Genomic DNA, 27,280 nt, shown 5'->3' on the forward strand with positions numbered 1-27,280 from the left:
CGAGGAGTTCTGCAAAATATGCCTGAGAGGTGCAAAGATAAAATGGAGTATTAGAAATGCGAAGATAAAACATTATAAAGGACAAAAAAGTGTCAATGGAAACAAAGTCACTGTATGTATACACAAAACCTCGCAATAAGATATATAATACACGTATGTCTTCATTAAATCTGTGTATCTAAGCAAAAGTCACTCTATATAATGCGTTAAAGAAGGCAAATAAACATCTTGCGCAATCACAGACAGTAAACTTTACACATGGAAAGACAGATGATCCAGGCAAGAACAAAACTAGGATAGCTGCAGTCGCAATATGTACTTGGGCCATGCTGCGGTCACGACAGCGCCGTATGGTTAGAGTAATAGAGGAATAATGTAGAAATCAATACAAAAGTACGTATTTTTAACTGCCTGCACGGCAACAATTATTCTGCACCCATAATTACAGAAAGGTATTCCTTTGCTTCAAAGAAAAAGTAAGTAAAACCAGTTACCTAAAAAGGAAAGAGAAGGACAAGCAAAAGCCACGAATGATGCCCCAAGTTGAAATAACCAATATCTGAGTGTGTATGTTGGGAAACGCTGCGTGAGCAGGGCTTTCAATAAGCAAGGTCAATCAAGATCGGCTATTCATGGCCTCAAAATTTTCGTATTTGCATGGTAATTTTGATCATGATGCTAACTGATGCTTTTGTTACGTGACCCCATGTGCATGGGCGTTGCCACGAAATCCAACTCGAGTTTGCAATGTTCGCGCCAAAATGTCTTTATGGTCTGAAAAAGACATTGTAGGTGACAAAATCCAGAATGACTTCTGGCGCCGGTGGTTGTTTTGGTCAGCGGTGCATGACAAACTGATGCCCCATAAGCCCCCCCCCCCCCCCCCCCCCCCCCTGGCTATGCCCCTGCATGCCTGCACCTTGAAGCACCAGATTTGGCATGCGAGTAAATTTTTTTCCCTCTCGCATTCTTACGGCAGATGTTGTGTAAAGTATTTAGTCGCACTCTCTTTCTCAAGCACAATATTATGCACACTGATCCGACCTGGAAGTTCATCCTCTCATTTCCTGACAACTGAAAGCTGGCTTCATGGCAGCAATGCTGCTACTATGGCGAAAACAGCTTCAAAATTGGTAGAAATTTTCTTGCTTTCTCTTCAGGTTTAAATGCAGACTTTCACTTTCATGTGCTTAAATTTCTATTGCAAAATAGCAAAAGGTGACAAAGCATATTATAAAAAGAAAAAGGAGTTCAAGCAGGACCATATGATATCACATGAACAATAAGGGCCACTCTAAACGAGTCAAGCCTCACTGGACATGCATGTACTTCTAACGGTGAGGTCATTCCCCCTTCCTGCCCATTTTTTTCGCCTGTGAACTATTGGGTCTTCTGAAGTTCGCAGTTTATTCTTTGTTACGTGCATGATATTCAAAGAGGCTCTATGACAACATGAGGCCTGACAGACGTCCTAGCTGCCATTTGGGCTCCCCACCCCTTCCATTTTCCCTTTTATTCCAGTAATTAGGCTGTTATTTTGCTTCCGCAGGTGACTAGTGATGCGACCTGGCTGTTTCAGAGAATTTCCCTCAATTCCATTAACAGCAGCGTCCCGAGAGAGCACCGTACCTGGGAGCATCTTGGCGCCGGGCTTTGGCTGGAGTCCCTTGGCGCGTATGACCTCGACCTCGAGGTGCGTGCGCCGGTCGCAGAGGGAGACCTGCAGCTCGCCCAGGATTGGCGAGGCGAGCGCCTGGCGGCCCACCAGCTGTCCGGGCCCCAGCTTGTCGACGAACTTGGCGAACTCGCCGCCGTCGGCCGTGAGCCTGAGCGAAGGCAGCCACGTGGCGCTGTCTCCGCTCAAGCTCCCTTCCCCGTCGGACGATACGCTGCTGGCCTGCCGCACCAGGTGGCGCACCTCCTCGGGCGCCACCTCCTCGCTGCGGTGCACGCTGAAGGTCGACGACCGTTTCTTGCGAAAGCCCAGCCGCTTCTTCTGGCCTGCACACACACGCACCAGCCTTGCTCACTCTATCCTCACTACGGCACCACGACTGCACCATCATCATTGTCATCCTTACAGCCAGCTTACATCAATTGCAGGACAAAACACTGACCCTGTGGCCACCCTATCTCGTCTACTCATCTGACTCAGCTCTTTCGACCCTGACCACATTCTCTGTTTCATATTACTTGTCCCGGCCATGTTCACTTCCTCTTGAATGCACCTAGGGTGCCATTAACTCGTGTTTATTCTTTGTTCCATGCTGCTGCTTTTCTGTCTGTTATCTTCAAGCCTACCATTTTTTTCTTTTCATACATCGTTGCACTAGACTAAATGCAATTTGAAGGGTTTTAGATAGCCTCCAACTTTCGTCTCGACAGACGATTCCAAGCAGGATGCAACTGTTATATTGCTTTCCTTTTGAAGTTTACAGGTAAGCTGCTGCTCATAAGTTGAGAGTGCGAGCCAAATGTTCTCCGAGCAATTCACGTTCTCCTCGCCTGCAGTCACTACTTGGCCCAGATATATGTACTTCGTTACACTACCAGAGTCCCTTAAGGTACTGAAAGAATGCTACTACCAAATATCTCAATGCCAATTGTAAACTTGCTCCCTTTACGAACTGTTGAACATTATTTTTCTTTTGTATTCATTGTTTAGCCTGCGGTACCATTGCACGCCACTTGTCTACGTCTTCGATCACTGACTGAATTCATTCCCTCAGCTATTGAGGAATTATTACAGCACTAGCTGAAGATGGGAAGGTTCCTGGGCTAAGCGTATTAAGGCGGAAGCCTTTAATGCCTCATCGTTGTAAACAGGAGTTGTCGACAGAAATGTCACGCTTTTCAATTGGTCGAAATGGTCGTGACGTCACAGTGCGCGAATTTCAAACGGCGCAAATTGTACTTTGGCTAGTAACCATGCAACCAATTAAAGGGATCGTATAGTGATGCTCCAAGTAAGTGGAAATGAGTTTAGTTAATTCCTTAATCATGCAATTAGCCTAATTAACCTCTAATTAGGCCAGACAAATAAATAAAACCGAGTACGAAATTGGTGGAGTTCGGGAATCGAGCCCCGGTCTCCAGAGTGCGAGACGAGCATGCTAAACACTCCGCCATGCCAGCTCGATGGTTTCAAATGAACAAAGACGCCTCTAGTCCCATCTTCCTCCCTTCCCTCCTCCCTTCCCGTTACAGTGAGGTTCAGGTGTCCACCGAGCTACGCCAGACAGATACATTTCCTTTCCTCAAAAACCAATTTACCGACGAGCAAGGCGTAGAACCGAACAGGCGATGGCGTTCTGTGAACTCCCTGGCAGCGTTGCAAGACGCTGTCGCGTTCCACTCTTAGAGGCGAAGCTTAAGATCTTAACCACACATCAGTGACACAAGCAGCAACACCGCGCTTAAGGCTTTCGCCTCACCACACTTTAGGTCAACAAAGTGCCCCCCTGAGTTTTTTGTCATAGTAGGGCCAGGCGGGGCTGCACTGGCTGCACTGCCATCCCTTGAGGGCCCGATCACGCGACCACCTCATACACGTAGCATGTGCCTTGCACTAACAGAGCGAAGGATGCCAGGAAAGGCGTGCTCGTGTTGGTAACCGATTGGCATCACTGCAACCGAGTGTGACTGGAAGGAGGAAGGCATTGGGGGAAGAGGCGGTTGGCAGGGACCTCACATAGGCTGGCTCTTTCTGTGCATAATCGTTACTGCACGGCACGTAGTGCTGATTTTCCGATACAAGAACACTATAGGCACATGCCTCCCATGGCAGAAAAATTGCGTGGCATACTAGAGACTGAAACATTTAGTTTTATTACTGAAATGTGATTTGACTGATTTCTTTGACAGACCACAAAGTTGCCGAGTGCTGGTGCATCAGTGAACTTTAAATTTTTTGTCCAAATTGAAGCCAAGGAAAGCTTTAGAAGACAAAACTTGGCTTTGCGTATGCCGAGTCTAAGACCCTTTCTTATTTCTGTGAAGCATGACTGCCGTAGAGTATGCTAGGACAAATATACCGCAGGTGTACAACTTGGTTCTGGTTCCTCTGAGGTGCGAGCCAGCATAGCAGCCGAGGCGAAATGAATGAGGCCAAATGGGTTTTTTAAAATTGAAATAACTAATCGATGCCCTTCACTAATGGCTTGCTTTCTTTTTTCAGTGGGCACAGGAAATAAAACAAGCTTTTGTTTTTCTGCTTTGGTAGCTACCAGAAGTCCACACCTGTGTGTACAACTCTGTCTGTGGATGGCAGAACGGCAGCTTGTGTTGTAATAAAGTAACAGTATATTCGCTTCAGTGTCATGATCCCCGCAAATTAAGAGTGTCTTCAATAGGATGTAAGAATTGACGCCCTGTGACTAGCGCCCAGCTTTCTCTCTTAACCTTCCTACTTGAATACCGGCACATCTCCCTGTGGATTTCTGGTTACTTTACTTGGGCCTCAACCTTCACAAGAGCCCCTCTTGGATGTAATGATTATTTGTGCATTGTCCACTGTGCATCTGGCCCTTAGGGGCCATATGCTCAACGTTTCGACACTGCACTATCATTTCGGAAAGAATAGTCAACGTCTCTGAGGGCCATGAAACCATCCAATCCGTTGGCTGGCGTCAGAGTATTTCAAGTGTTTCAAATATTTCAAGCAAAAGTTTTATGTCCTTAGCAGAGGTGTATGCCATGTTTATGACTCAAATTGGCCTCTCTAGATAGAATAGTAGGTGTTGCCACCCTGTAAGCATGGGGAAGAAAACATTAGAAAGAGAGCATCATGCGGTGTGGCCAGCTGCTAAGCTGACCTCTCTTGAATGTTTCCCTCTCCTCAGCTCTAGCTTTCCGGGCGCACCAAAGTTGGCCCCATGTGAAGGTCGATACCCGGCTCTGGTTGATAAAACATGCCACGGGGTGTCACATGCGGCTGAATTTTTCTCTTTAATTTTTGTGTGAATCTGCTTCAAATCTGTAACTGATGCCTAGCTTCCCGAGTCTTTCTTCCTCCATGCCTAGTCGCATTCACGTGAATGCGACAGAAGTCGACTCCAGTCCACTTCTTGAGGGAAAGTGCAAAAACGTCGAGCAAGAGAGTAGAGCACGAGTCGTGCCAGTCCTTCTCAAGATCTACTCTTTCTCTCGAAAAATCGACTGAAGACGCATTATGCCGCATTCCTGTAAATGCGGCTCCTGTTATGGTGACTGTGGCGCCGAGGCACTCCAAAGAAAGTGGCGCATGCGCAGTCAGTAGGTGAGGGGGCTCTCACCGGGTGGAAGGCGCACGTTGGCGCTGAGCAGCCGGTCGGCGGCCTTTTCCGTGAGCGAGCCGACAGCCGTGTCCGAGAGGCTGCCGTCCACTTTCTCGATGCTGGTGGCTTCCTCTTCGCTGTGGGTGCGGGCCAGCGCCCCCGCGCTGGGCGCCGCCGCCCGCACGGGGTGCACGGGCCCGTAGCTCTGCATGCGCGTTGTGAACTCGCTGCGAACGAAAACGGGAGGAGGGGGTGGTGGGGGCCACTCTCAACGTCACCACCTACGGGGAACAGAGACGGTTGCCAGTATCCCGCTGGCTTCACAAAGAATACTGGCTGCACTAAAGGCACAAAACAAAAGCTGCATACATACATACATCCAGAGGTTCACGCTACCAGCCTCATGCAGAGTCAGCCAAGCTTAGCTCAACATGACGACCATTCATTGCGACATACATGACACATTTTTACACAAGACAGTGAAAAGCGCATAAGTGAGATTGTTCACACATTACTATAGCTGCTGTATGGCACATTACGCGCGTTCTGCGCAGAAGATGTCGCAGTCCAGCGCAGTGCGATTTGTATAGCGCACCGCCAAGTCGGTTCAGTCAGGAGGGCGTACATATCTGTTGTGTTGCACTGTGCAGGACTAAATCGACTAAATCACTGTGGAAGACGCAATCAATATACAATAAAACCTTGGTAATTTGGACATCTAGGAACCAAGGAATAAAAACGTCTGAATTGTCCGAAATCCGAATTGTCGAAAAGCCCTCAAAATGCTTCCAAAAACTGTTCACATCAAGTTAAATTTATTTTCATAAAAATTCGGCACTGGCCTTCTGTTTTTGAGACGAGAACTGTGCAGCAACGACAATTTTTTGCAGCTCCGTTAAGTACCCCACTGCACGTGCACTCTCGAGCATGTCGAAGCAGAACTACTCCAAAATGGTACAGGCCTTTGCGGCCTCCTTCACGATGCGATGCGGCAGCTTTGAAGCTTCCTCACAAACGACAAGAACAGCACGTGAGAAGTGCGTAGTTTAGACATACTGGAAGAACGTTGTGGATGGAAGCCAGGGAAATGCGCGTTGGTGTTGTAACAAAGCGACACCTACAAGAAGTAAAAGAGACGATCAGCGATTTGCCAATCTGCTTTCTAAACGGCGCGGTCTGGCTTGGCTGAGAAAACGAAACTATGTAGCCGGGATATCTTTAGGTGTAGCGATAAGGGCCCTCCGATTGTTGCTATGCCTGCCGTTGTGTGCACGTAAGATGTTAGCAGCAACAATGCAACATACAATTAAGGCTTCAGGAAGGGTATTTTGACGGCTGCTTGCCATGCCAGTCATGCCTCGACACGGCCCCCTTCGGGAGCCCGTCCCAATTAATCAGTGTGACAGTGTGAGCTTAGCAGTGTCCAGATTAACAAGAGCCCGACGCATTGACATGGATGGATGTTGGCGGGGAGCACGCTGGCAGTACGAATTATCAAACTTACTGAATTAACGGAGGCTGAAATAACGAGGTTTTACGGTATATTGATTTTGTGACTGTTGCGAGACTTCTGGTCCTAGGTTGTGCTTTCTACATCAATTGGGTTGTGCCTTTGCTGTTTCGAGCAATGGCAATAACAAAATGGAAAAATGGATTACAGTGATGAAGTCATGTGAGAGCTGATCTGTGTCTGCCTTATCTTGGCGTAGACTTGAGTGAGATAAAGCAAAAACTCAGACGGTGTTTAACTGATCCTTAAGAATACAATGTGACAGCATTAGAGATCCTTCCTGCACAGGTACTCTTTCTCTTTGTTAAATTCATTGGTTGCGGGAAGTCCTCATACCACTCATAGAGCAGTGGTGCAGCTGTTAAGCGATGCGCAACAGCCACGCCAGCCGGTGGCTGTCTCAAACATAGCCACTGATGGGGCTTGTGAGACCCAGGTTGCTCTTCCTGAGCTCCCGCAAAGCTTATTTTTGGACAGATAGCTCTTAGCGAGGCTGTCCGTCTCTCGACCAATGAGCTGATGCCCACTGCCAGGGTGGGTAGACACGCAGTTGAGTTGAATTTATTTGAATTAATTTCACTGCCACCAGCCATGGTGGGCATCTTACCCACCTGCCTGCCATGGCAGGTGGACCACCTGCTTTTTTATGACACGGACGGACGCCGGCTTTTCTCATGAAAAGGACCTCTAATGCTCTCGCATTAAAATTTGCTGTCGAAATCGCTGCGCTGATTGCCGTTAGAAGGGGGTAGTATAATTAGGCTATTTCAAAACTACAGTTACCTTAACATTCAGGCACTTAATCCTTTTCTTTTCCTGGCACAAAAGGCCTGTAGTGACAATAGCATCTACCTTTAAATACTCGTTCCTTTCTAGCTTACAAGACGTTCGTTTTCAGTGAAGGCATCCTCTGTGTCATTAGAAGGTAGTAATCCATCAATCTAGGCTAACGGTGTCAGTTTCTTTTGAACATGTCCCTCAAAATCAACACCGAGGGGCTCCGGTTCCTTTCATCAAGGCAGCACAAAACCACATCGGAGTATGTGTGTGGCACACACGCGCACCTGAGCGTCCTGCTACTCCTTGGGCGCTCGGACTGCGTGGAGAAGGCACTGGTGACGGAGAACTTGGACACAGAGCTGGTCTCGGAGCCATCGCTCTCGCCGGCGCCGCCCTCGGCTCCCCCTTCGGGGCTGAGCATGGAGCCGCCGAGGCCTAGGCCCGCGGCCAGCCGGCTGCCCCCGCCCCGGTGCGAGGGCCCGCGACCGCCGGCTGTGCCCCGGTGCATGGGCGGTGGCAGGCCCCGGTGATGGTGGTGCGCATGCTCCAGCGCCTGGTGGTGCCGCATGCTCACCTCGCTGTCCGAGTACATGCCCACCGGCGTCATCGCTGCACAGGGGGTGTCACTCGGTCAGTGTGCACATTTTGTTGTGGAGAAAACTAATTGGTGTGCATGACTTCAGGGAGGAAAAGAAACAGAAAGAGAGCGTCTTGTGAATGGAAAAGACCACCAAGTGTACGGTGTGACTTATAAGTCACTGTGCACTAGACATGTAAAAACCCTTTCCAGAAATATGGCACAGACGCAGGGATGCAGACAAGGACCAGCTGCAGATCTAGCTCAATAGATCTTTTGTACTCAAAACAATTGTTTAAAAGGGCACACATCTCAATCAAGGGTTCTGTGAGGTCTTCACTCGCATACAGGCATAAAGCATTTGCAGGATCCCGGCCGCGGCAGCAGAATTTTTTTGGAGGAGAAATTCTAGAGGCCCGTGTACTATGCAATGTCAGTGCATGTTAAAGAACCTCAGGTGGTCGAAATTTCCGGAGCCCTTCACTACGGCATCTCTCATAGCCTTAGTTGCTTTGGGACGTTAAACCCCATAAACCAAAACCAAACCAAACCATTTACAGGTGTCATTCAGCACGAAAGTGCCCGCGCTCTGAATGTATGAGTGGTATGTCTGCCAAACATTTTTGTGCGAGGATCATATAGTGCAATACAATAATAATTTCAGTGCACATTAGGGCATCCAAAAAGCTCCAATGGGGTGGTTTCGGGTTCAGAGGTGTCTCTAGATAACTTGTTTTAGTGCGTTAGCACTTATAGTGGCCATTCCCCGCACTTAGCCATTGTGTGCTAGTCTGTGTGTTTGTTTGTTTGTTTGTTTGTCTGTTTGCCTGAAGCCGGATGCGTGGCAGGCCGCTCACCTGCACACCGTGTGGTGGGCAACCAGGTCTGGTGTATATATATATTGCCTGACCGCTGTACCACTACGCTAGGAGTGGTAGGAAGATGTGTGTTGTGTACGGTTTAATATCACATAGTATATAGCCCACAAATGCTACCGCATATCGTCACCCGCTGTGGTGCCACAGTGGCACCGTCTAACGTGCTCTTCTTGATTTTCTGATGCGTTGAGGACGGGCATTATTGACAATGTTTTTTCACAGGCAAATAGTATAATTTCCTTTGTCACAATATGCCAACAGTTATGGCAACAGTTATGGCAACTCGCATGTATGGCACATGTGAAATGGCTGTGTGTTTCTAGAGTTTTTACTGCAAGGCCAGACCAGCTGGTGCCTACTTATATTCTTTGTTTTATTTTGCCACCGAATGAAAACTGCCTGAGGTAATGAGTACACGTGCTGCACAGCTTCGCGGTTTCGGGTTTGGTGTGTACGGAATGCCAGAGTTCGTTGCGCCACAGCGCACCGAGCAGAGCTGCATTTGCGAAATTCTAAAAACTGATATTGCTGTTACTTCGTGTCAGCTGGAAATCTCTAGTTGCAACCAGGTGCCAAACTGTAATTGTTAAAAACTTTTTATTAGAATTAAGTTAACCAAAATTCTAGCTAACATGATCTTCCTGTATTCAGGAGTCCTCCGCCACCGGCACCTCTATGACGCAAAAATCTAAAAGGCCCAGTTTTAAATATCGCCGGAAGTCTTTGCTGAAATACTGAGTTTAGTGCTGAACGACACGTCCCGGTAAACCGCGCTAGGAAGTCAGAAGGCAGAGGAAAGCGTGTGTGCTGCACTTACTGCCGGATCGGCGCTGCTTGATCTGGAGCTTGAGCTGCCGGGCGCGCTCTTCCATGTCGAGAGTCATCTGGTCCCGGCTGGTGCCGGGTGCCCTGCGAGCCCCGGGCGGCGGCACTTGGGGCAGGTGGCGCTTCTTGGGCGTCGGCGTGCCCGTCGGCGTGCCGCCCAGCGAGTGGGACACGCGGCCACCCATGCCTCCTCCGCCACCAGGCATGCGGTCGTCGTGGGGCGGCAGGCGGGGTCTGCACGCGCAGGTACGCACGGTTACGGCTCTCAGGCCACTTATTCTCGGCTCAGATTTCGAGAGAAAAATGTCCCGGTTTGATAAAAGCAGCAAAAAATCATTTGCGTGCAGGGCAGCACAGCTTCATCAACAGCGTCCATAACCTCACAAGAGAGCCCCGTCGCCTCTGATGCCACAGCAGGCGAAAAATGCTGCTTACTGGCTATAAACTGTGATGACACAGGCAACAGCTGCCAATGACAAAAGGGGAAAAGAGTATACATTAGGAAATGAATCGAAACAAAATACAGCACCAGGTCAGACTTTCTTTTCGGCTAGTTTCTGAAGGCCACAGAGACAAGGGCGTCCGGAAGGGGGGACAAGGGGCCCCCTGTAATTACGGATATTATTTATCCACTAGTTCCTTTTTGGTGCCAACCTACCGCCGCCCCCATCCCTGGACATTGGGTGCCCCCCCCCCCCCCCCCTGGAAAAAGTTCTGCGGACACCCTTGCACAGAGATATTACTTCCCATATTGATTGTTGATGGGGGTACTTAGGTTAATGCAGCACGGCATGGATAGGGCGCAGACCGGTGTGCCGCGCTAACATCGTGTCGAAGGAAATCAGTATGCAGGATGCTTAGGTACTCAGGAGAGTACCGCATATGGAAGAAGCCAAGTCTGCATATTTGGTGTACATCTGCTAACTCAGCCGCAAACACTTTATGCCTCGAGCTGTCTCTGTGCTTGCGTACGTCGCGGAGATGGCATCCGTACCTCATGTCTGGCGGCGACAGCGACCTGGAGCTGGACTGCATGAGTCGGCCCATGGGTCCAGAGCCCAGCGACCGGGAAGGCACTCGGTACAGCGTCTGCTGCTCCCTGCCGCCACTGCTGCTGCCCGCTCCTCCGCCGGGGAGCACCACGGAGCCCGACCGGTGGCGCCGGTGCGGCATGTCTCGCCGCGTGGGCCGCTCGCCGAACTCCTCCTCCAGCGGAGGGCTGCCACAGCCGCCCGCCGACGAGAGGCCCAGGCTGGGTCCCTCCAGGCTGCGACGGTCTGCGCGGTCAAGGGGAGGCGTTATTTCGCACCGCTGCCTACTTTTCTTGCACGGGGGGCGTTTTGTGGGAATGCCTGGAACAGCTATACACACCGCCACCTGGTCCTCAGATCTGAGACTCCTGACATAGCTTTGCTGAAGGCCACCCTCCAACTTCCCCAAGCTTCAAGCCCTGTTCACTACTCTTGAACCCCATGTGCACCAAGTTGCTAGTACGGTGTCGGGTGGTATTTTGGTTTCGCTGATCATAAATTGATAGTGGACCACTGGTATGCTAGTGCGATGGCTAGTGTTTTAGCTGACTGTTCAGGAACGCGTTTTGATTGGTGTTGCAGTGAAACAGCTTGTTGTGCCCTCCTGGTGGGGTGAGAATGGCCTGTTGCCATTTATATCTAGGGAGGTCAGGGAGATTGGAGCATGGGTGTGGCGTATCACATGGTGATTGATTGACTGATTAGATCAAGCCACCCGCTCGCACTGTCTGAGCCCGTCAGTGGCAGTGGCTGCTCCGTCCAGAGGAACAATATAATAACGCATAGTCTGCCGCAGCAATTGTATAGATCGTCAGCAATATTTTTTTCAGCAAGCCATTATGAGTTAGGGGTCCCAAGGATTAATGTCTTACAAGTGGTACAAATGGGCTCAAGGTACATCAACACCACAGCAATTCCTGTGATCAATTTTATAGTACTCTGCACATCTCCATGCTTTCTCAATCTACTGCAATTTGCAGCCGAGCTCTGAATGACACTCCGCCCAAATTGATGACTTCGCTGTCTCATTGGGCTCTCTGCTTTAGTGCCGGCAGCGGCCTCTCCTTTCTACGCATCATGTGGTGCCTGTTGCTGCATCGGTGGCTGCTTCTTTTCGCCAACTCCTTTCGTCCATGATGGCATGGTTGACATTAGCTTTCTGATGTCTGAAAGTGCTAGGATGGGCTGCGAGCAACTGTCTCTTATGACAGAGAAGATGTAGCCCAAATATCTGCTCCATCTGCGGGCTTCGCGCGTTGCATAAGCTTCGTAGACACGTGGTGAATTTGATTTGCAAGTCCACAGCACACTCGAGAGGCTCCGAAGCCATTGGCGACTCACCTCTGAGGATGGGGATGGCGTCGTCGTAGTCAATTTCGGACAGGTCGCTGTCGGACAGCCTTGATATCGTGGATGGCGGTGAAAGGCGATCTGATGATGTCACTGAGCTTGTACCCTCCGTATCCAGGTACATGTTGCGATTTTTCTGCACGAGTGCACGCAGAAAGCCAACATTGCATCTCTTATGTGCACTGTAGCACACTTTGAATTTTAGGCATTTAAATAACAGAACTGTTTGTTTATGTAATGGACATACGCATGTGAAAGTTTGGCCGTTAGCATTTGTCCCACTCTGGAATACCTTAACAGTACAACTCCCAACGGGTCGGAAGACTTTTCACAGTGGAAATGTACAATGTGCACGATCTCTCAGTAAGAGAAGTGCGAATGAGCACTCGACGTCACTGTTGCGAGTTATGTGGAAAAGGTATTCAGTAAAAAAGAGGAGTGAAAGAAAATTAGGTAAACCATTTTGACTCTTGATAGGTCTTCAAAATGACCCTCCAGTTCAGTGTACGATGAGTGCAGGAAGAGCTGGCAGAATGCTTTCTTCGGCAAAAAGTTGTGATAAAGCTTCTTAAAAAATACCACACACGTGGCAAGTTATGACTTCTTTTTGAAAACCGAAACCTTGCTTTACCGCATATATATTATGACGATGTTTTTGTGGGCCTGTAACTACCTTTTGCCAAAAAGTTTGTTCACTACAGCACTGTTTCTCAGCAATCAATGTGCCAAAAGCCCATCGAGTGCCAGTGGAAGTGAAGTCCACGAAGCTGGAAATGGGAGTACATGATGACCACAGTATAGGTGATACAGATAAATTTGGCCACAAATAAATTTGTGCCATGGGTATGCAAAAAAGAAGAAAAAAAATAGTGTACCAACTTGCTTCACTGCTTCACCGACACATTGTGTCGCTACTGAACAATGCTGAACTTGCTCATGAAATCCGAGTCCCGGAAGCATGACGGTGGGTTTGAATCAAGCCACTGAAGCTTCATTAGGTGCTTCTATCCAGCAGAGGAACTCAGGCAAGCTCACTTCAAAAGGACAAGAGCTTTGGGGACCATAGAAACGTACACATGCACCATTTGATGACTATGGCAATTAAGTGCAAATCTGAGGAGGTGTCGATATTCACTACCCTAGCAAAAATTCTGATAGGATAAACTGTTAAGAATCCTATCAGTTCTGTCTATTGCATTATGAAACGATACAACTAATACACTGATAAAATTCCTTTTAGTTCTATTCTGGATGTATCAGCGTTATTCTGCGTATATAAGTCTATCAGTGTATTAGAGTATTCGTATTAGTGTACCAGATCTATGGCGCCTATCAGTACCTATATGTGTTGTATAGGTGTAGTATGTGCATCGAGGAGAAACAAGCTTTCTCGACAGCCAAGAAAATAAGTAAAAAACAATCTTTCTGTATTATCACAAAAGGCAGTACATATAATTCAATGATGAAGCAAACAATTTGTGAAGGAATGCATAATGAAAATCTACACAACAAAATTAATGTACCAAGCAGTTCAAAAACGACTAATAAATTGATCACATTTAAAACAGCAAAGGTTTTTACATTGAATAACAATGAAACCCACATCGTATTCACACCTGCCTTGTCCTGCAGGAAACAAAAAAAAATGCTGTGAAGAAAGTATTAACCCAATAAAAATCAACCACACCAACAGGAGGAGTGACAGAAAGTATTTCAAAACACTGCATATCCTGCAAGTTGTAAACCATAAAACAAACGAAAGGAGCCACTGACTAGAAATTCACTGTAAATGAACATATACCTTCTCGTCAAGAACACAACAGGAATAGCAGAAGGGTGATCACATTTAAAACAGGAATAATATTTTCGCATTAAACAGTAAAAGCTTGAGCCCAGAGTAGCAGGCAATAAAAGAAAACTGCTATAAGCAAACTACAAAAAGCAATCAACATCAACCACAGAACAGGTGGAGAAAAAAAATGCAAAATATCTCTGCACTCCTGAAAGACACGAAACTGAAGCAAACTTTGACTAGGAATTTACACCAGCGCTTTTCCAATTCGTGAAACATGTACCAACCAGCCCGTATTTGCCCTCTTCTGTAATATTCTACCGGGCTTTATTAGTGTGTCAGTTGGAATTCTATATGTTGTATGAGGATCTCTGTTTTCTGTAAAAGACTGATACATCATCCTATCAGGTCTTGTACATGGCACAGTGAGATCTATCTGCTCCCTACCAGTCTGGTACAGAGTTCTATGGGTCAGGTAGGAATATAAATCAGACTAATAGAAGGACCTGTACGACCTATACATATTTTTAAGAGACTTGTAGAAATTTCTATCAGTTTTTTTGCTAGGGTATGCTTTGACTTTTATTTTTACTCCTCTGTTTTCAGCACACACACCACAGGCACTTTCTTAGTATCTTGTTAATAGATCCTAATGTTCTGTTTTGCGGCCAATGAAAACTACAAAAAATTTTCTGAAGTCGTGCAAAAGACGACCTATTACAGAAAAAGAAATTGAGAAAAAAAAGTGCTTATAGGTCAACCTGAGCAGAGAAAGGTAGTCATCGAACCCCTACATTGAGGGAGGGGGATAAGCTTTGTTGTAAAAGGGCCCCAACTACGGGGTGCTTTTGTCAGCAGACAATTTGTGTTGTTGAGTGTAAAACACACAATGCACACTAGCTATTCCTCCTTGGTGGGTGTCTCTGTATAGGTGCACACTAAAACAAGAGAACATCAACAGTTGCTTACATAATGTACACCTAGGCTTTCTTCATGACTGGTCAACGGGTACCATTCGCCGTCTCCACCTAAAGGCGCCGTAGCCAATTCAAGCACAACCTGAAAGAAATGCAGAAAATAAAGTTGACAGGACAGTTACTACTGTGTAGCGCGAGATTCAACGACAGCTGTTAGGGTGCAGTCAAACCTCACCATAACGCAGCAGTTTATAATGAAATAACGGATATAGTGAAGGAATGATGATTCCCCTTGGAAGTGCAGTCAGCACAGGCTATAACGAAGTTACGGCTATAACGAATTAATCACTGACCCCATAAACATTGTTACAACGAAGTTCAAGGTCAACTGTATTTACATTTTGTGATGTGTTGAGGTAGACAATATGACAGCGACTTCATATCTGTATATTTACAGAGCTTTCCCCACATACTCGGTTTTCGACTAGCTCACCTCTCCATTATGTCGCTCTAGGCACGTGGCACTACTGATGTCCCTCTCCTCACGCGCCGCGTTTCCTCCACTCTTGCCCTATACTCTTCCTGCTCTTCCCATGGTAAAAACCTTCTGGATGGTTCCCATGGTAACCGCTCTCTGGTTATACATTCCTCCTCTCACGCTCACGTCATATCCTCCTCCTTGTATGGTAACCACCCTCCGAATGGTTCTCTTGGCAACGAACCCACTGGTTGCGCTGACTACTACTATGACATACTACTACTATTACTATCAGTACCACTACGACGACGCGAAACTCAGGAGCAAGCGCTTAACAGCTGTTGCTATATAAAAAAAAGAGTACCTGTTAGCTCCGGTGTCAGCTTCAACTCGGGAGTGAGCTAACTTACACATATACTCACGTCTGCATGTACACATTACCAGAGTGACGAGCAAACAAAGTTGAGTTGGAAGTGCCACGCAAGCGGGGTTTCTCGCATTCGCGGCAGCCAGAGTGAGTGCCTACTGACCTCTCCGAGAAAATCGTTGGCGCCGTATCGGTCGTAGTCCCAGACGGTCACCTCCAGGGCTCGGTTTATTAAGTCGCTTTTCCGCAGTGGAGCATAGACGAAACTTTGGTTCCACTTGGGCTCATTCGTGTTGGCAATGGTCTTTGTTCTTCTTTTACTCTTTTCACTGAGGGAAGGAAAAGCGCCACGTCAGGAACCACAGTGCAGAAGAAAAGAAGTGCGTCGAATGGTAACACTATCAGTTAAACAAAACTTTGTACTAAATTAGACTTGCTCTCACCTTACAGTCAAGCTTATCTAATTGGGCTACTCTCTGAATTCAAGATGCCTTATAAAAATTGTCAGTAGGGTTTAATAATGTTTGATTATGCTATCTGCGAATCTGGCCCAAGAGACTACGCTTACTCTGAATGCGATTTTGATGGCAAACAGAGTGCCATAAAACATAGAAAAAACTAAGCTGCACAAATGAAGAAAGGAACACATAAAACGACATGACGCAATTCTAGAGAAACGATTTGAGATATGTTGCATGAAGAATCACTCACCTTCTATCTTGGAGCAGGAACATTTTTACATAGGGATTCCTGGCTTGGTTATTAGATCGCGGTGGAAGCTCTGTGGCACAAACAATTGTAACAACTAACTGCAAGGATTGAGCATCGTACCAGAGTTTGATCTGAAAAAAAAGGGGAGGGAAATTTGATATGTCAAGAAAATTATTCATAAATTACAAAAGCACAAATCGCAAACATGGCTACTAGCTCGATGGGCATTTTTATCGAAGGGGAGTAAGCATTTAAGTATGAATCTTCAACCGCAAAACTGACACCGAATTAAAATGTTGTGTGAGAAAATAATTCTCCGGTTAAGACATTCTATTCGCTATATTCAGGAAACATGGCAGTACCTTAACTGTGGAAATTTTCGCCAATTGTGAGAAATGTGACCTGAAGTCCTGTTGTCGCAGCGTGCAATGTAGTCCAGTTTCTCTGTGAAAAATTAAGCTGACTGCGTAATAAGCGCATATTATTTGTTACGATGCCAGGCGTATGTCAAGGTTGGCATAATTTAATGTCTACTAGGTGTTCAGCAAATAAAAAAAAATGAAGCTTTGCAAAACGGCTTCTCACTCCTAATATACAATAAGATATCACGACTCAGAAACTGGATGGGTCACTTAAGCTTTGCCATAGCATTCATGAGTTAATGCCCATATCTGTGGAATTTGTCATTTTCTACTTAGCATTCATAGATCCCTGGGAGTCCTCACACCACTCCTGGCACAGTGGTGGAGCGGTTAAGCAATGAGTCAATAATGTGCGATGGCAGGTGCCGCCACCGGTAGGGTTTGTGCAACCAAGGTTGCTCTTCCAGAACAACCTCTCGCCACCAGTCATTAATTTAACTGCCACCCACCACGGTGGTCAGAATGCTCACAATCCGGTGAACAGGTTATTATGATGCCACAAGGTCACGTGACCTAGATGGCCCACCCTGGTTGCTTCTTCAGGGATTTCTCACTCACAATGGTGATGCCGACGACACTGGATTTTCTGCAGAATGGGAGTCTTAATACTATCGCGCTTCATCGCGCATTCTTATTTAGATAATGCATTGCCACATCTTTCACGGCACGCAAGCTACCTCCTATGTTACTAAGTTGAATGTATACTGTAAGCTAGACAATAAATTGGACTAGTTGGTGTCCGTGAATGGTAAAGTGAGCAGCTCACAATAGCAAGAGCACAAGACAAGAAAGACGCAACGTATGTCCGGCTTCCTTCTTTGTCTTGTGCTCCTGGTTATATCGTAGCTTAAAAATTGCTGAATTATCCATTTGCTGAAAAGGAAAATACATGCCGGCAGTGCGCATTTTCAACCAAAGATGGCGCCACATTGCTCAGGCGCAGATGGCGCCAGCCATCACCTCGATCCAATTGTCCATAAAATCCAACCATCCACCCATCCATTCATCATTTGTTCATTTGTAAGCACTCTCTGGTGACTACAGGCGACCGTTGAGTGCGTCCACTAAGCGTGACGCGTCTCTCAATACACGTAAAAGAAACCATGGTAGGTTGAAATGAAAAAAGAAAAGAGTAGTGGCAGGCTTACCCGGATGCGTCCGCCAAGTATTGGAGAACGTCTAGGTCTGTGGCCTAATGTTGGGGAGCCGGGCGTCACCGTAACGCTGGGCCTCCGGTCTGAGTAGTCCTGCTTCCTCACGTCTGCGACCAAAAACCCATGGCACGTCAGCTCAGGCGAACATGACACGAACAGCAATAACTATTTGCACTTCAGAAAGATGGAACGCGTTCTGCTGCCTCCTTACTTCTAACTGGTTTAGCGCTAACATTGCCTATTAATTTGTCTTTAGCCTGTGCAGCAGCTGCTGGCAAGAACAGCAACCATCCTGACTGAACGTCTTATTGAGTCGGAGTTTTGTTAAATGAATTACAGTAGTGCTTTAGGATGTATTGCAGTACCCATTCTGAGCATTTTTCTCAACAACGTAATCATAAAACCATTCAGTTAGTCACTCTTTCACTAGCTGTCATTACTACGTGGTAGTAGCGAGCTACAGGGAGGGACTTTAGTCTACGCATCGAGTCATGTGTTACAAAATGTCTCCGATGAAATGCCTTTTACTGTAATTTGTTAGAATGCAGTGGGGGAATCCTATGATGGGCAGGTAAATTGAGACTGATTGTTTGGTTACCGTTAAGTGCAACGGTACCCCAAAAACACAGGCCCATAATGCAAGAGGCAGTACTGTTGCGTCGCAGTGTTGTATATACATAAAAGGATCCTTATGAATCCCCCCCCCCCCACCGACTACCAGCGACGATGCTTCCAGAGGCGCAGTTCGAGGAAAAACAAAGAATTAATAAGCAGATAAGGGCTAGATAACGTAGAACTAATTTCTCCATTTCTGTTGCGTATTTTGTAAAAAATTATTTCTGGGTGACAACTTTCGTGAGGTACCCTGCGGTATACAAGGCGCTTTTCATAATCGACAAGGAAGTGTCCAGGGCCCTTTCAAGTACGCGTGCACTCAAAAAAAAAGAGCAGAGAAGGGAGCCGCTGAAAAGCAATAATCCATGAGCTTTAGGTTAAGGACGGAGCAAGGTACAGAAGAGGTACGGACCTCGCCGAGCGGTGCTGCCCGTGCTGGGTCCCGAAACATGCCTCCTCATATTCCTGTCCGATATGTCTCCTCTTCCAGCATCACTGCAGATAGCGAGGAAGGAGTAGAAAGAAAGATAGAAGGGAGTTAAAGCCGAAAAAGATTCAGTTGCTTTAAGTCACTGCTGCTCTGAGAAGTATAATAAACATTGAGAAGCTTTCACGAAATAAAAGAGTTCACAAAGAGGCTACGAAGAATTTTTAGTTACTGTTTATTGGAGGTATGTCCGTGGAAGTCTACAATGAAGATCTTTACATGACTTGTGGGAAAAAAAAAACTTTACTTCCGAGCAATGTGGTTTCATGACTTCTCGTGATCAAAGTGAGTACTGGCATCAAAGTTCTCTAGTGAGGATACCGGCATTTCCCAGCAGCCAATGTACAGTGACAATGCAACGATTTTTTAATTATTTTGCTTCAACATGGCTTTAAAATTAAAGAACATCCTTACGTAGCGGTTAAAAAAAACTTATAGAGAGGTTTACTGCTATGCATGAAAGGTCTGTTTCAGTTGAATTGCCTGCAGGTTTCATGAAGCAAAAGGGCGCTATAAATATGCAATATTTAATTTTTTTAAAAGTGAAATGCACTTTCTGTCCCTCAGTGCAACAACCTGTTAAAGTTGTAGCGTTTAAGTGCAATTTTCTGCATAAGGCCACTGAGGATGACATCGCATACAACGTGCAGTAAATACTTCTGAGCACTACCTGAGCGGCCTTGAGACGACGAGTTCGACTTGCATTTCCTGTTTAGATTCTGATATGATATCGTAGACCTCCTCGTATGTTTTGCCTTGAAGTGACCGACCATTCCATTCCAGAACTTCGTCTCCTGAAAAAAAGCCACAGAGATGGATTTGAGGATGGGACATCTGCATATGATAAAAAACACCTTCGGCGGTATCTCTTTGATTTCGTTTTATATACTTTCAGACCCACAAGAAAGACACCACAAATAGCGCCATTTTCTACCATGAGAAGGGAAACATTGTTCGCTTAAGATTAGTCTAGATTTGGCACAGTTTTCTCAGGCCGCAGATGTACTCACGCAAAGCGCACAAACACATTCGCTGCTCCAGAGACAGGCCACGTGGCTGACAGAAAGGCCAATGCAGCAAAAGAGTGCAGTTTTTAGTCTACGGTGGTCAGGGCACGGTGTAAGAATATATTCCGTGGGTCAGAGACCACCTGCAGTACATATGGCCCTCGAACCAATATTTTGGGAGGGTGTCTGGCCGATACATCCAATCACTAACCACACTTCGTTCCCATGTAGAACTGAGTTCTACAACTTGTGAAAACAACGTCACCTTGACTTCAAGCATCAGCCCAGAGGCTAATAGTTGCTTGCTGCTGAGGCCTAGAACTGTATGACAACTTTGAATCTTGCCAGTTTGAGGGATCTGCGTTATCATGCAGTGGTTGCTGCGATTCTGCAGGTGTACATCAGGCACCTCCTGTTCATTGACGCTAACAGGAGACTAGCCATTGTCGCCTCGCATAGTATAAACACATTTTTACTGGATGGAAACTAGACATCTCAGACGCAAGATGCTGAAAAAAAGGCAGCGAGGTTGCCATGTACTAATTGTTTGGCTTGGCTTATTGGGGTTTAACGTCCCAAAGCGACTCAGGCTATGAGGGACGCCGTAGTGAAGGGCTCCGGAAATTTCAACCACTTGGGGTTCTTTGACGTGCACTGGCATTGCACTAAATGTTTGTGCTTCTGTTTCTTACAGTGCACCAAACACAGCTTTAGAAGACTAGTGACTAGGGAGCTTTTTTACAATCCTCGTGCACTTGTTCTGTTCATTTGTCGAACGTACGAACACATACGTTGCCACGTATGACATATTTTAACAAGCCTCGCTTTAAACTTATGTGAAACAGTTAGGGCCCTTGGGTGTAATATTAAGGCAGTGGGATAAAAAGCGTAAGTGCTCTCGGACGAAATTAAAAAGATCACGTGATTTTGCCACATTTTCACATTCTCTCATCTGATTTCATCTCCCGAGCACACGGGGACGGTAAACCACATGCGAACGCAATATACTGACGTCACCTGCATGCGCGTCTTTCTCCGCCCCCATCGCCCACTTCACTCTTTTGCTCACGGCGCGTATAGTTTGGTTTGGTTTATTAGAGTTTAACGTCCCAAAATAACTAAGGCTATGAGGGACGCCGTAGTGTCCAGAAATTTCGACCACCTGGACTTCTTTAACGTGCACTGACATCGCACAGTACATGGGCCTCTGAATTTCGCCTCCGTCGAAATTCGACCGCCGTGGGCGGATTGAACCCGCGTCTTTCGGGTCAGCAGCCGAGCGCCATAACCACTGAGCCACCGCGGCGGCCGCGTGTACAGTTGTCCCATTCCATGCCTTTCCTTATGAATTCCTCCCCCTCCTTGCGGTTTTAGTTAGCGGGAGCCCGAAGTTTCGGTTTCCCGCTAACTAAAACCACAAAGAAGGGGTTAGTGGGCGCTCGCGTTTTCGATTGTTGGTTAGCGCGCTCGGCTACTGAGCCTGAGTACCCGGGTTCAAACCCGACAGCTGCGGTCGCGTTTCGATGGAGGCGAAACGCAAAAACCGCCCGTTTGCTGTGCGGTGTCTGTGCACGTTAAAGATCTCCAGATGGCCGAAATTATGCCGGAGCTCTCCACTACGACGCCTCTTTTTCTCTCTTCTTTCACTTCCTCCCTTCCCTTAATTACGGCGCGCGCGGTTGAGGTGTCCACCGGGAAGTTGGTTTATTGGGGTATAACGTCCCAAAGAAACTCAGGCTATGAGAGATGCCGTAGTGAAGGGCTCTGGAAATTTCGACCACCGGGAAGTGAGACAGTTACTGCGCCATTTTCCTTTCCTGAAAAACCAGTGATTAATTTTCGGTTTCTCGGCATGGCTAGCGTTATACGCGGTGCTCTAGAAAAAGTGGGAAAATCAACGGACGACAGCTATACTATAGAGGCGGACGCCGCTGAGAAGCGCTATAGCGTGACGTTTAGGAGCAGCATAGTGGTACTCTAACGTTAAAATGCGAGCGGTCAGCTTGAAGTTAAACTCGCTTTCGTTTCGACACTGCTCTTACGGTTCATTTGGAACATAAGAACACACAAGCTGCCATTTGCATGTTCAGTTGTCTGCTCAAAAATCTACATCTAAATGACAGAACAACTAATCTAGGAAGGCATACAGTGTTACCTGCCCACTTTTCTGAAACCGGATTTCACGACTGAGAGAGACTTTCAACGATCCTGTGTTATTAAAGTTTCTTCTCCTTTTGAAATCGCCGTTTGGTTTTTGTTCTGCTGGGCCTAACGGTGATTATTATCCGTCTCAGAAACTCAACTTTCCTATTGCTATGGGAACAGCCAGCCCTCGGCGCCACGCCACCCGCAAACTTCGCAGAATGCGCGTGCGTTGACGTGATATGTTCCCCGGTAACCTAAAGGGACCGAACGTGCTTCATTTCTGTTCACTGCGTTGTTCTGCAATTCCTTTAATTTTCTGCTCTGAGCCGCATTATACGACACCGTTTTGATGGCACTAAAAGTGCTCCCGAGAGCGCAGGATTGAAGCAGACGATGCCTCCTAATTGGGACAACAGCGCCCCCCCGCGGCACCCCGCCGTTTTGGCCACAGCGCCTTTCATTGATCCGGGCCTCGCTTTTGTCGCTACATACGTCTAGAGCGCTGTGCTCGTTTGTAGGGTGGGACGGGCAGTAAAGCTCACTCACCGCGCGCTTGCCCGTCGGGCGTAGCTTTGTGCTTTAAATATTTCATGGCTAAGGGATAGCCGTAAGTGGGAATTGCTCATCACTAAGGTTTAGTCAAGTGACTCTCCCTTCTAGTTTTCGTTTCTCCATGCTTATCGTAAAAGTATAATAGATGGTCATTTGTTAATAACGACATAGTTGTTCCTACCAGCTCAACGGAAATATCCGGAACTATTCACAAGACAAACAAACAAACAAAAAAGAAACAGCTGTTCTCTGTCCCTTTTGGCAGCAAAGCAGCGAGCTGGGAAATTGTTAACGGTTTCATCATTAAACAGCGAGTTTCAACGCTAACACAAGAAAACTGGCAGAGCTCATGCTATTGTCCTTTCTCGCGTGATGCAAGAGATGCAAGTTTTTGCACAAAGGCAAGAAAGTAACTAGTCTTGCCAAGATAAACCCAAGTCTCTGGAGATCACACGAAGAAAAGAACTGCCCCAAAACAGCAAAAATAAGAAGCCTCCCGTGAGGCCCAAAGGTCTATAAACGAGGCCGGCTTCAGACAGGAAAAGAAAGAAGAAAAAGGAAAACGGGGGGGGGGGGGGGGGGGGGGCGAGTGCGAGTGAAGAAAGGGAGGAATTGAGGCGTGCGTACCAGGCCTGAGGTGTCCGACGGTGTCGGCGACGCTTCCCTTCTTGACCTTCTCCACGAGGGCGCCCAGCTTTCCGGACTCGAGGATCTTGCCGCCCACCACCTTGAGGCCCAAGATAGCGGCGCTCGAGCTGCCTCCCTCCTGGAGGTTCTTCTTCAGCACCATGTGGCCGAGCATGCGCGTGCCATCCGCCGAGGGCTTCCACGAAGCCGGGTGCTGCTGGGACACCACCGGGAGAAGGGCAGGGGAGCACACATGTACCCAACGCAGGGGTGCAAGAACGCTCCTAGGGTACACGCGTACGACGATGACAGTTGACACGTTTCGACCGTATTAGTCGCGAAAGCTTCCGGCAAGTGGCTTTAACTCTCGGTACGTTGGACTCGTCAAGCGGCCACGTACAGTTCAGCTTTCAAGTTCCCCGCCCACTCTGCGCGAGACGGAAAGGGTTGACAAGTCGTGCGATGGTTCAACTTTTGCCTTCTTGGTACTCTGGATGCTTTAAGGACAAGGCTTCGCACTGAGAAGAGTTCAATGTCGCAGCAGGCGTCCCAAGGTCAGGCTACGTAGCTGTGCCGACCACGCGCATTGCAGCTTTGAAATTATTTGAGAAAATGTACATGCCGAGCAAGATACTGAGCTCTTCTCTGTATTTTGTCTTTAAGTCGAAGCATCAAACTCGAATGAAGCCTTTCCTTTCGACCACGCGTTGTCGCTTAGATGAAAAAAGCGGGGAAAAAGACAGTTCGAACTTGGACAAAAAACTTGACAAGGAAGTTTCGCGACTGCTACGGTCACCAAAAAATGGTAAACCAACGTCCCCGATATGTCAGAACTATGTCCCACTTCGACGACCATGAACAAATTTTGAAGGTTTAGCAGAAATATTATGGTAATCGTGTAGCTGGCTTTTAAGAAGAACTAAGTTAAGGGGACAAAATGCCGACAACGTACTTCTAACCAAACAAAAGCGCGAGGGAGAATGCTATGCATAACACGATTCTGCGACTAGGTGGTTGGTGTTTCCGGCTGCCAGTAAAGTAAAAAAAAGTTTAGCTTTATCAACGTTCTTTTTTTTACACCAGTTGTCGGAGAGAGTTTTCTTCATATTTAAATTCTTAAAGAACTTGGTGACAGATATTAATCCAAAGTGACGGCAGCTAAGATTTGCAAAATATCGGACGCCGGCACCTTTCTCTCTAAGCTCAATATTAATCATAACGAAAATTGCTCGTATTCTAAATGTATTTCGTACCGCTAGTACCGCCTCAAAACAGTGAAGTAGTTTATTACCAAGAATGGTCAAATTCACAGGTTCCGAGACGTCTGCGCCACACTGTGTTGTATTTTTTTTTAAAGCACAGATTGTCGAAGTCAAATCTGAGACCTAAATTCCAAGACACCATTAGGCTAATATAGACGCTGCCATAATACTGCATATAAGAAACACCACACATTCGGACAACATACGTTTTTAAGTCTGTGTCTTCTGGTCACAAGGACGAACGGCATTGCTTTGAGAGTTTGATTGAAGACGTATTCTACTCACATTATTGAATAGATCTGACAAGGGACATCACTCATCGCTTAATATAACAATTAGCCTTCAAACACAATCTCAATTCAAAGAAAAATAAATCAAACAACACATGAAATCAGAGAAATCTGTTTTCCCAGGGCCATTCAGGGCGTTTCTGATAGAAACGCAACGTTAGCGGACAAATCGATCTGTAGTAGCGCAAAGTCGATTACAGCACTTTGGAGCGCTATTCAAAATACGTACAACTGCTCTTGATCGGCGTAGGATCTATTTTCTTGCGTGTCGCGCCGCTCACACGCCTGAGCTGTTGTGTCAGCGTCGTAATTAAAGTAATATTTGTGAAAGACAATAATAAGCCACGGTTTCCTCCAGCGAATACTAGAAGTGCGAAAAATTTCGAAATTTACTATAATTGAAAGCCAATAGTAAAAAGGTCGCCTTTTAACGCTCTTGATGCAAATTCTAGTCGGGGGTCTTGTGTGTTCTGTCCGTTACAGCCGTTGCAGTTTAGGGCGTCGAACGCAGAACGAAAAGGTAAAATTGCCACGATGATGACGCCATTCACGAAAAGAAACATTGCGTGAAAGATCTTCAGTGGTGTCTGCTAATGGCAGGGCTTTAAGTGTGCCGGAGCCTTGCACAAGGAAAATGACACTCGAACTTCCCCATTTTCAATGGATAATAACGCTGACAGACGACCTACAATTCATAAAATCGCTAACTCGAGTGGTTTTTCCCAACACAGGTTACCGTCGGTCAGACGGAGGGTTATTAGTGCAAAGGCTAAATTTCGCTTAGCGGCGCTGCATTTCTCTGTTTCTATTTGACGGTACATTCTTGCCGCCGGTCTACTAGACAAGACACCACCATAAGCGACTTCCACTGCCCTCCCATCTCCTTCCAGTCGTATTAACCCTCACTCCCACTTTTATTTTCAGCGAACGTGAACTAGGGAGAATACTAACAGATTTTACGAGGACACAGTTGCCACATCGACCGGTTTCAAAATCGAGACAAGTCAAGAGGAGGACTACGAATGACGCCGGCTTACCTAAAAGGCACCATCCTGTACGAGTTCGGAACGCGCCGGTCGCATAAGAGGGATGCATCTACACACGTCTGCAATCGCCGGTCACGGTCGACAGAGGCGGGAAGGAGTCCGACGGCTGCCCTCGGCGCGGCGACGGGGAGAACGTCGTCGACACGACCGGGTTTCGAGCTCGATGACGGGAGAAAATGAAAGGCACGGGAATAGAGGAGAGGGGCGAGTGAAAGAGTGGCGGGGGTCCAGAGAGGGCGTTCGGGGAAGACGACGCACGGAACCGAACGGGAAGTGCTGCCTCGAAGTCGTGAAAGCCGACGCAGTCGCCGCAGAGTGTCCCGAGGCGCGCGCGCGCTCTCACGCGATAGGCGACGGGGGAGGAGGGAGCGCAAGAGGAAAAGAGAGCGCCCGCAAAGCTGGCTTCTCCGCGCCAATACTCTGCTTGCGGAAAAGCGCACTGCGCAGGTGCCACCAGCGATTTCGCCGAGCGCAGGACTGGGTTGCCAGAGGAGAGGCCGTTGTTCGCGCGACGGTGGCGACGGCGGCGGCCGTTTGGTCAGCTCCGGCGCACCGCCGCGCTGCTGCAAGTTGTCCGCACGTTCGCCACGCTTGCCTTGGAATTTTGTTTGCAATCACGCTGGCTAAACCACACACCCGTCGCGTTTGAAAGAGCTTTGCGCTTGCTGTAGCTCTAGATGTGATTGGGACAGCCGAGGGAGGGATAGAGAGAGGAAAACATACATTACGTTTAGCGAGTCGATTCCGCTACGGTATTGCGGAACGTGGCTGATTGCGTGGTATCTTTGCTCCATGGTGCAATAACACCATTTCTCGTAATTTATGCTTTAATACTTCAACAAAAGTGCTTTATTTTCATTAATGCTATATTTTATTTCATGCCTACCATTAAATATTATAATCTCCTTCATGCCATTGTCCTAGATTTGGAAAAATATTTGATAAAATTCCCTCACACCCATCTCTCATGCTTCCGCGCATCAACTTCACCTTTGTGCCTTGAGCTGTATTGATTCTTTTTTTTCTTTTAACTGACTGTCAACTACTTGTCCCAGCTCGTTGTCACGCGTCACCTCTCACTTTTGTTTCTAAGCCCACCTTCCGGGTGGTATGCTAGGCACGCCTATTTTACTTATTCGCATAAATGACATGTCGTTCCACGTTTTCACGTTCGGCTTTTTCGTGACATTTACGGAGTCTGT

General features: G+C 47.2%; 1 protein-coding gene across 4 annotated transcripts in view; it reads right to left on the minus strand.

Moving 5' to 3' along the window:
* Rim (Rab3 interacting molecule) overlaps nucleotides 1-27,280 on the minus strand; it is a 135,248-nt gene that overhangs the window by 3,996 nt on the left and 103,972 nt on the right. For 2 of the 4 annotated variants that reach the window (XM_089564267.1, XM_089564280.1), the window contains exons 7-19: nucleotides 23,481-23,694; nucleotides 19,820-19,943; nucleotides 19,075-19,157; nucleotides 18,042-18,154; nucleotides 16,472-16,602; nucleotides 15,924-16,089; nucleotides 14,968-15,057; nucleotides 12,198-12,342; nucleotides 10,820-11,102; nucleotides 9,818-10,059; nucleotides 7,830-8,154; nucleotides 5,274-5,482; nucleotides 1,630-2,001 (exon numbers count right to left, since the gene is read on the minus strand). In XM_089564267.1, coding sequence (XP_089420393.1) covers nucleotides 1,630-2,001; nucleotides 5,274-5,482; nucleotides 7,830-8,154; nucleotides 9,818-10,059; nucleotides 10,820-11,102; nucleotides 12,198-12,342; nucleotides 14,968-15,057; nucleotides 15,924-16,089; nucleotides 16,472-16,602; nucleotides 18,042-18,154; nucleotides 19,075-19,157; nucleotides 19,820-19,943; nucleotides 23,481-23,694 — 2,497 coding nt within the window. Of the gene's footprint in view, nucleotides 1-1,629; nucleotides 2,002-5,273; nucleotides 5,483-7,829; nucleotides 8,155-9,817; nucleotides 10,060-10,819; nucleotides 11,103-12,197; nucleotides 12,343-14,967; nucleotides 15,058-15,923; nucleotides 16,090-16,471; nucleotides 16,603-18,041; nucleotides 18,155-19,074; nucleotides 19,158-19,819; nucleotides 19,944-23,480; nucleotides 23,698-27,280 lie in introns of all 4 variants that reach the window. The other 2 variants (XM_089564261.1, XM_089564274.1) reach the window with 1 other exon arrangement.

This window comes from Amblyomma mixtum, chromosome 1 (genome assembly GCF_055824585.1).
Source record: "Amblyomma mixtum isolate Tamu chromosome 1, ASM5582458v1, whole genome shotgun sequence".
Taxonomy (NCBI): Eukaryota; Metazoa; Arthropoda; class Arachnida; order Ixodida; family Ixodidae; genus Amblyomma; species Amblyomma mixtum.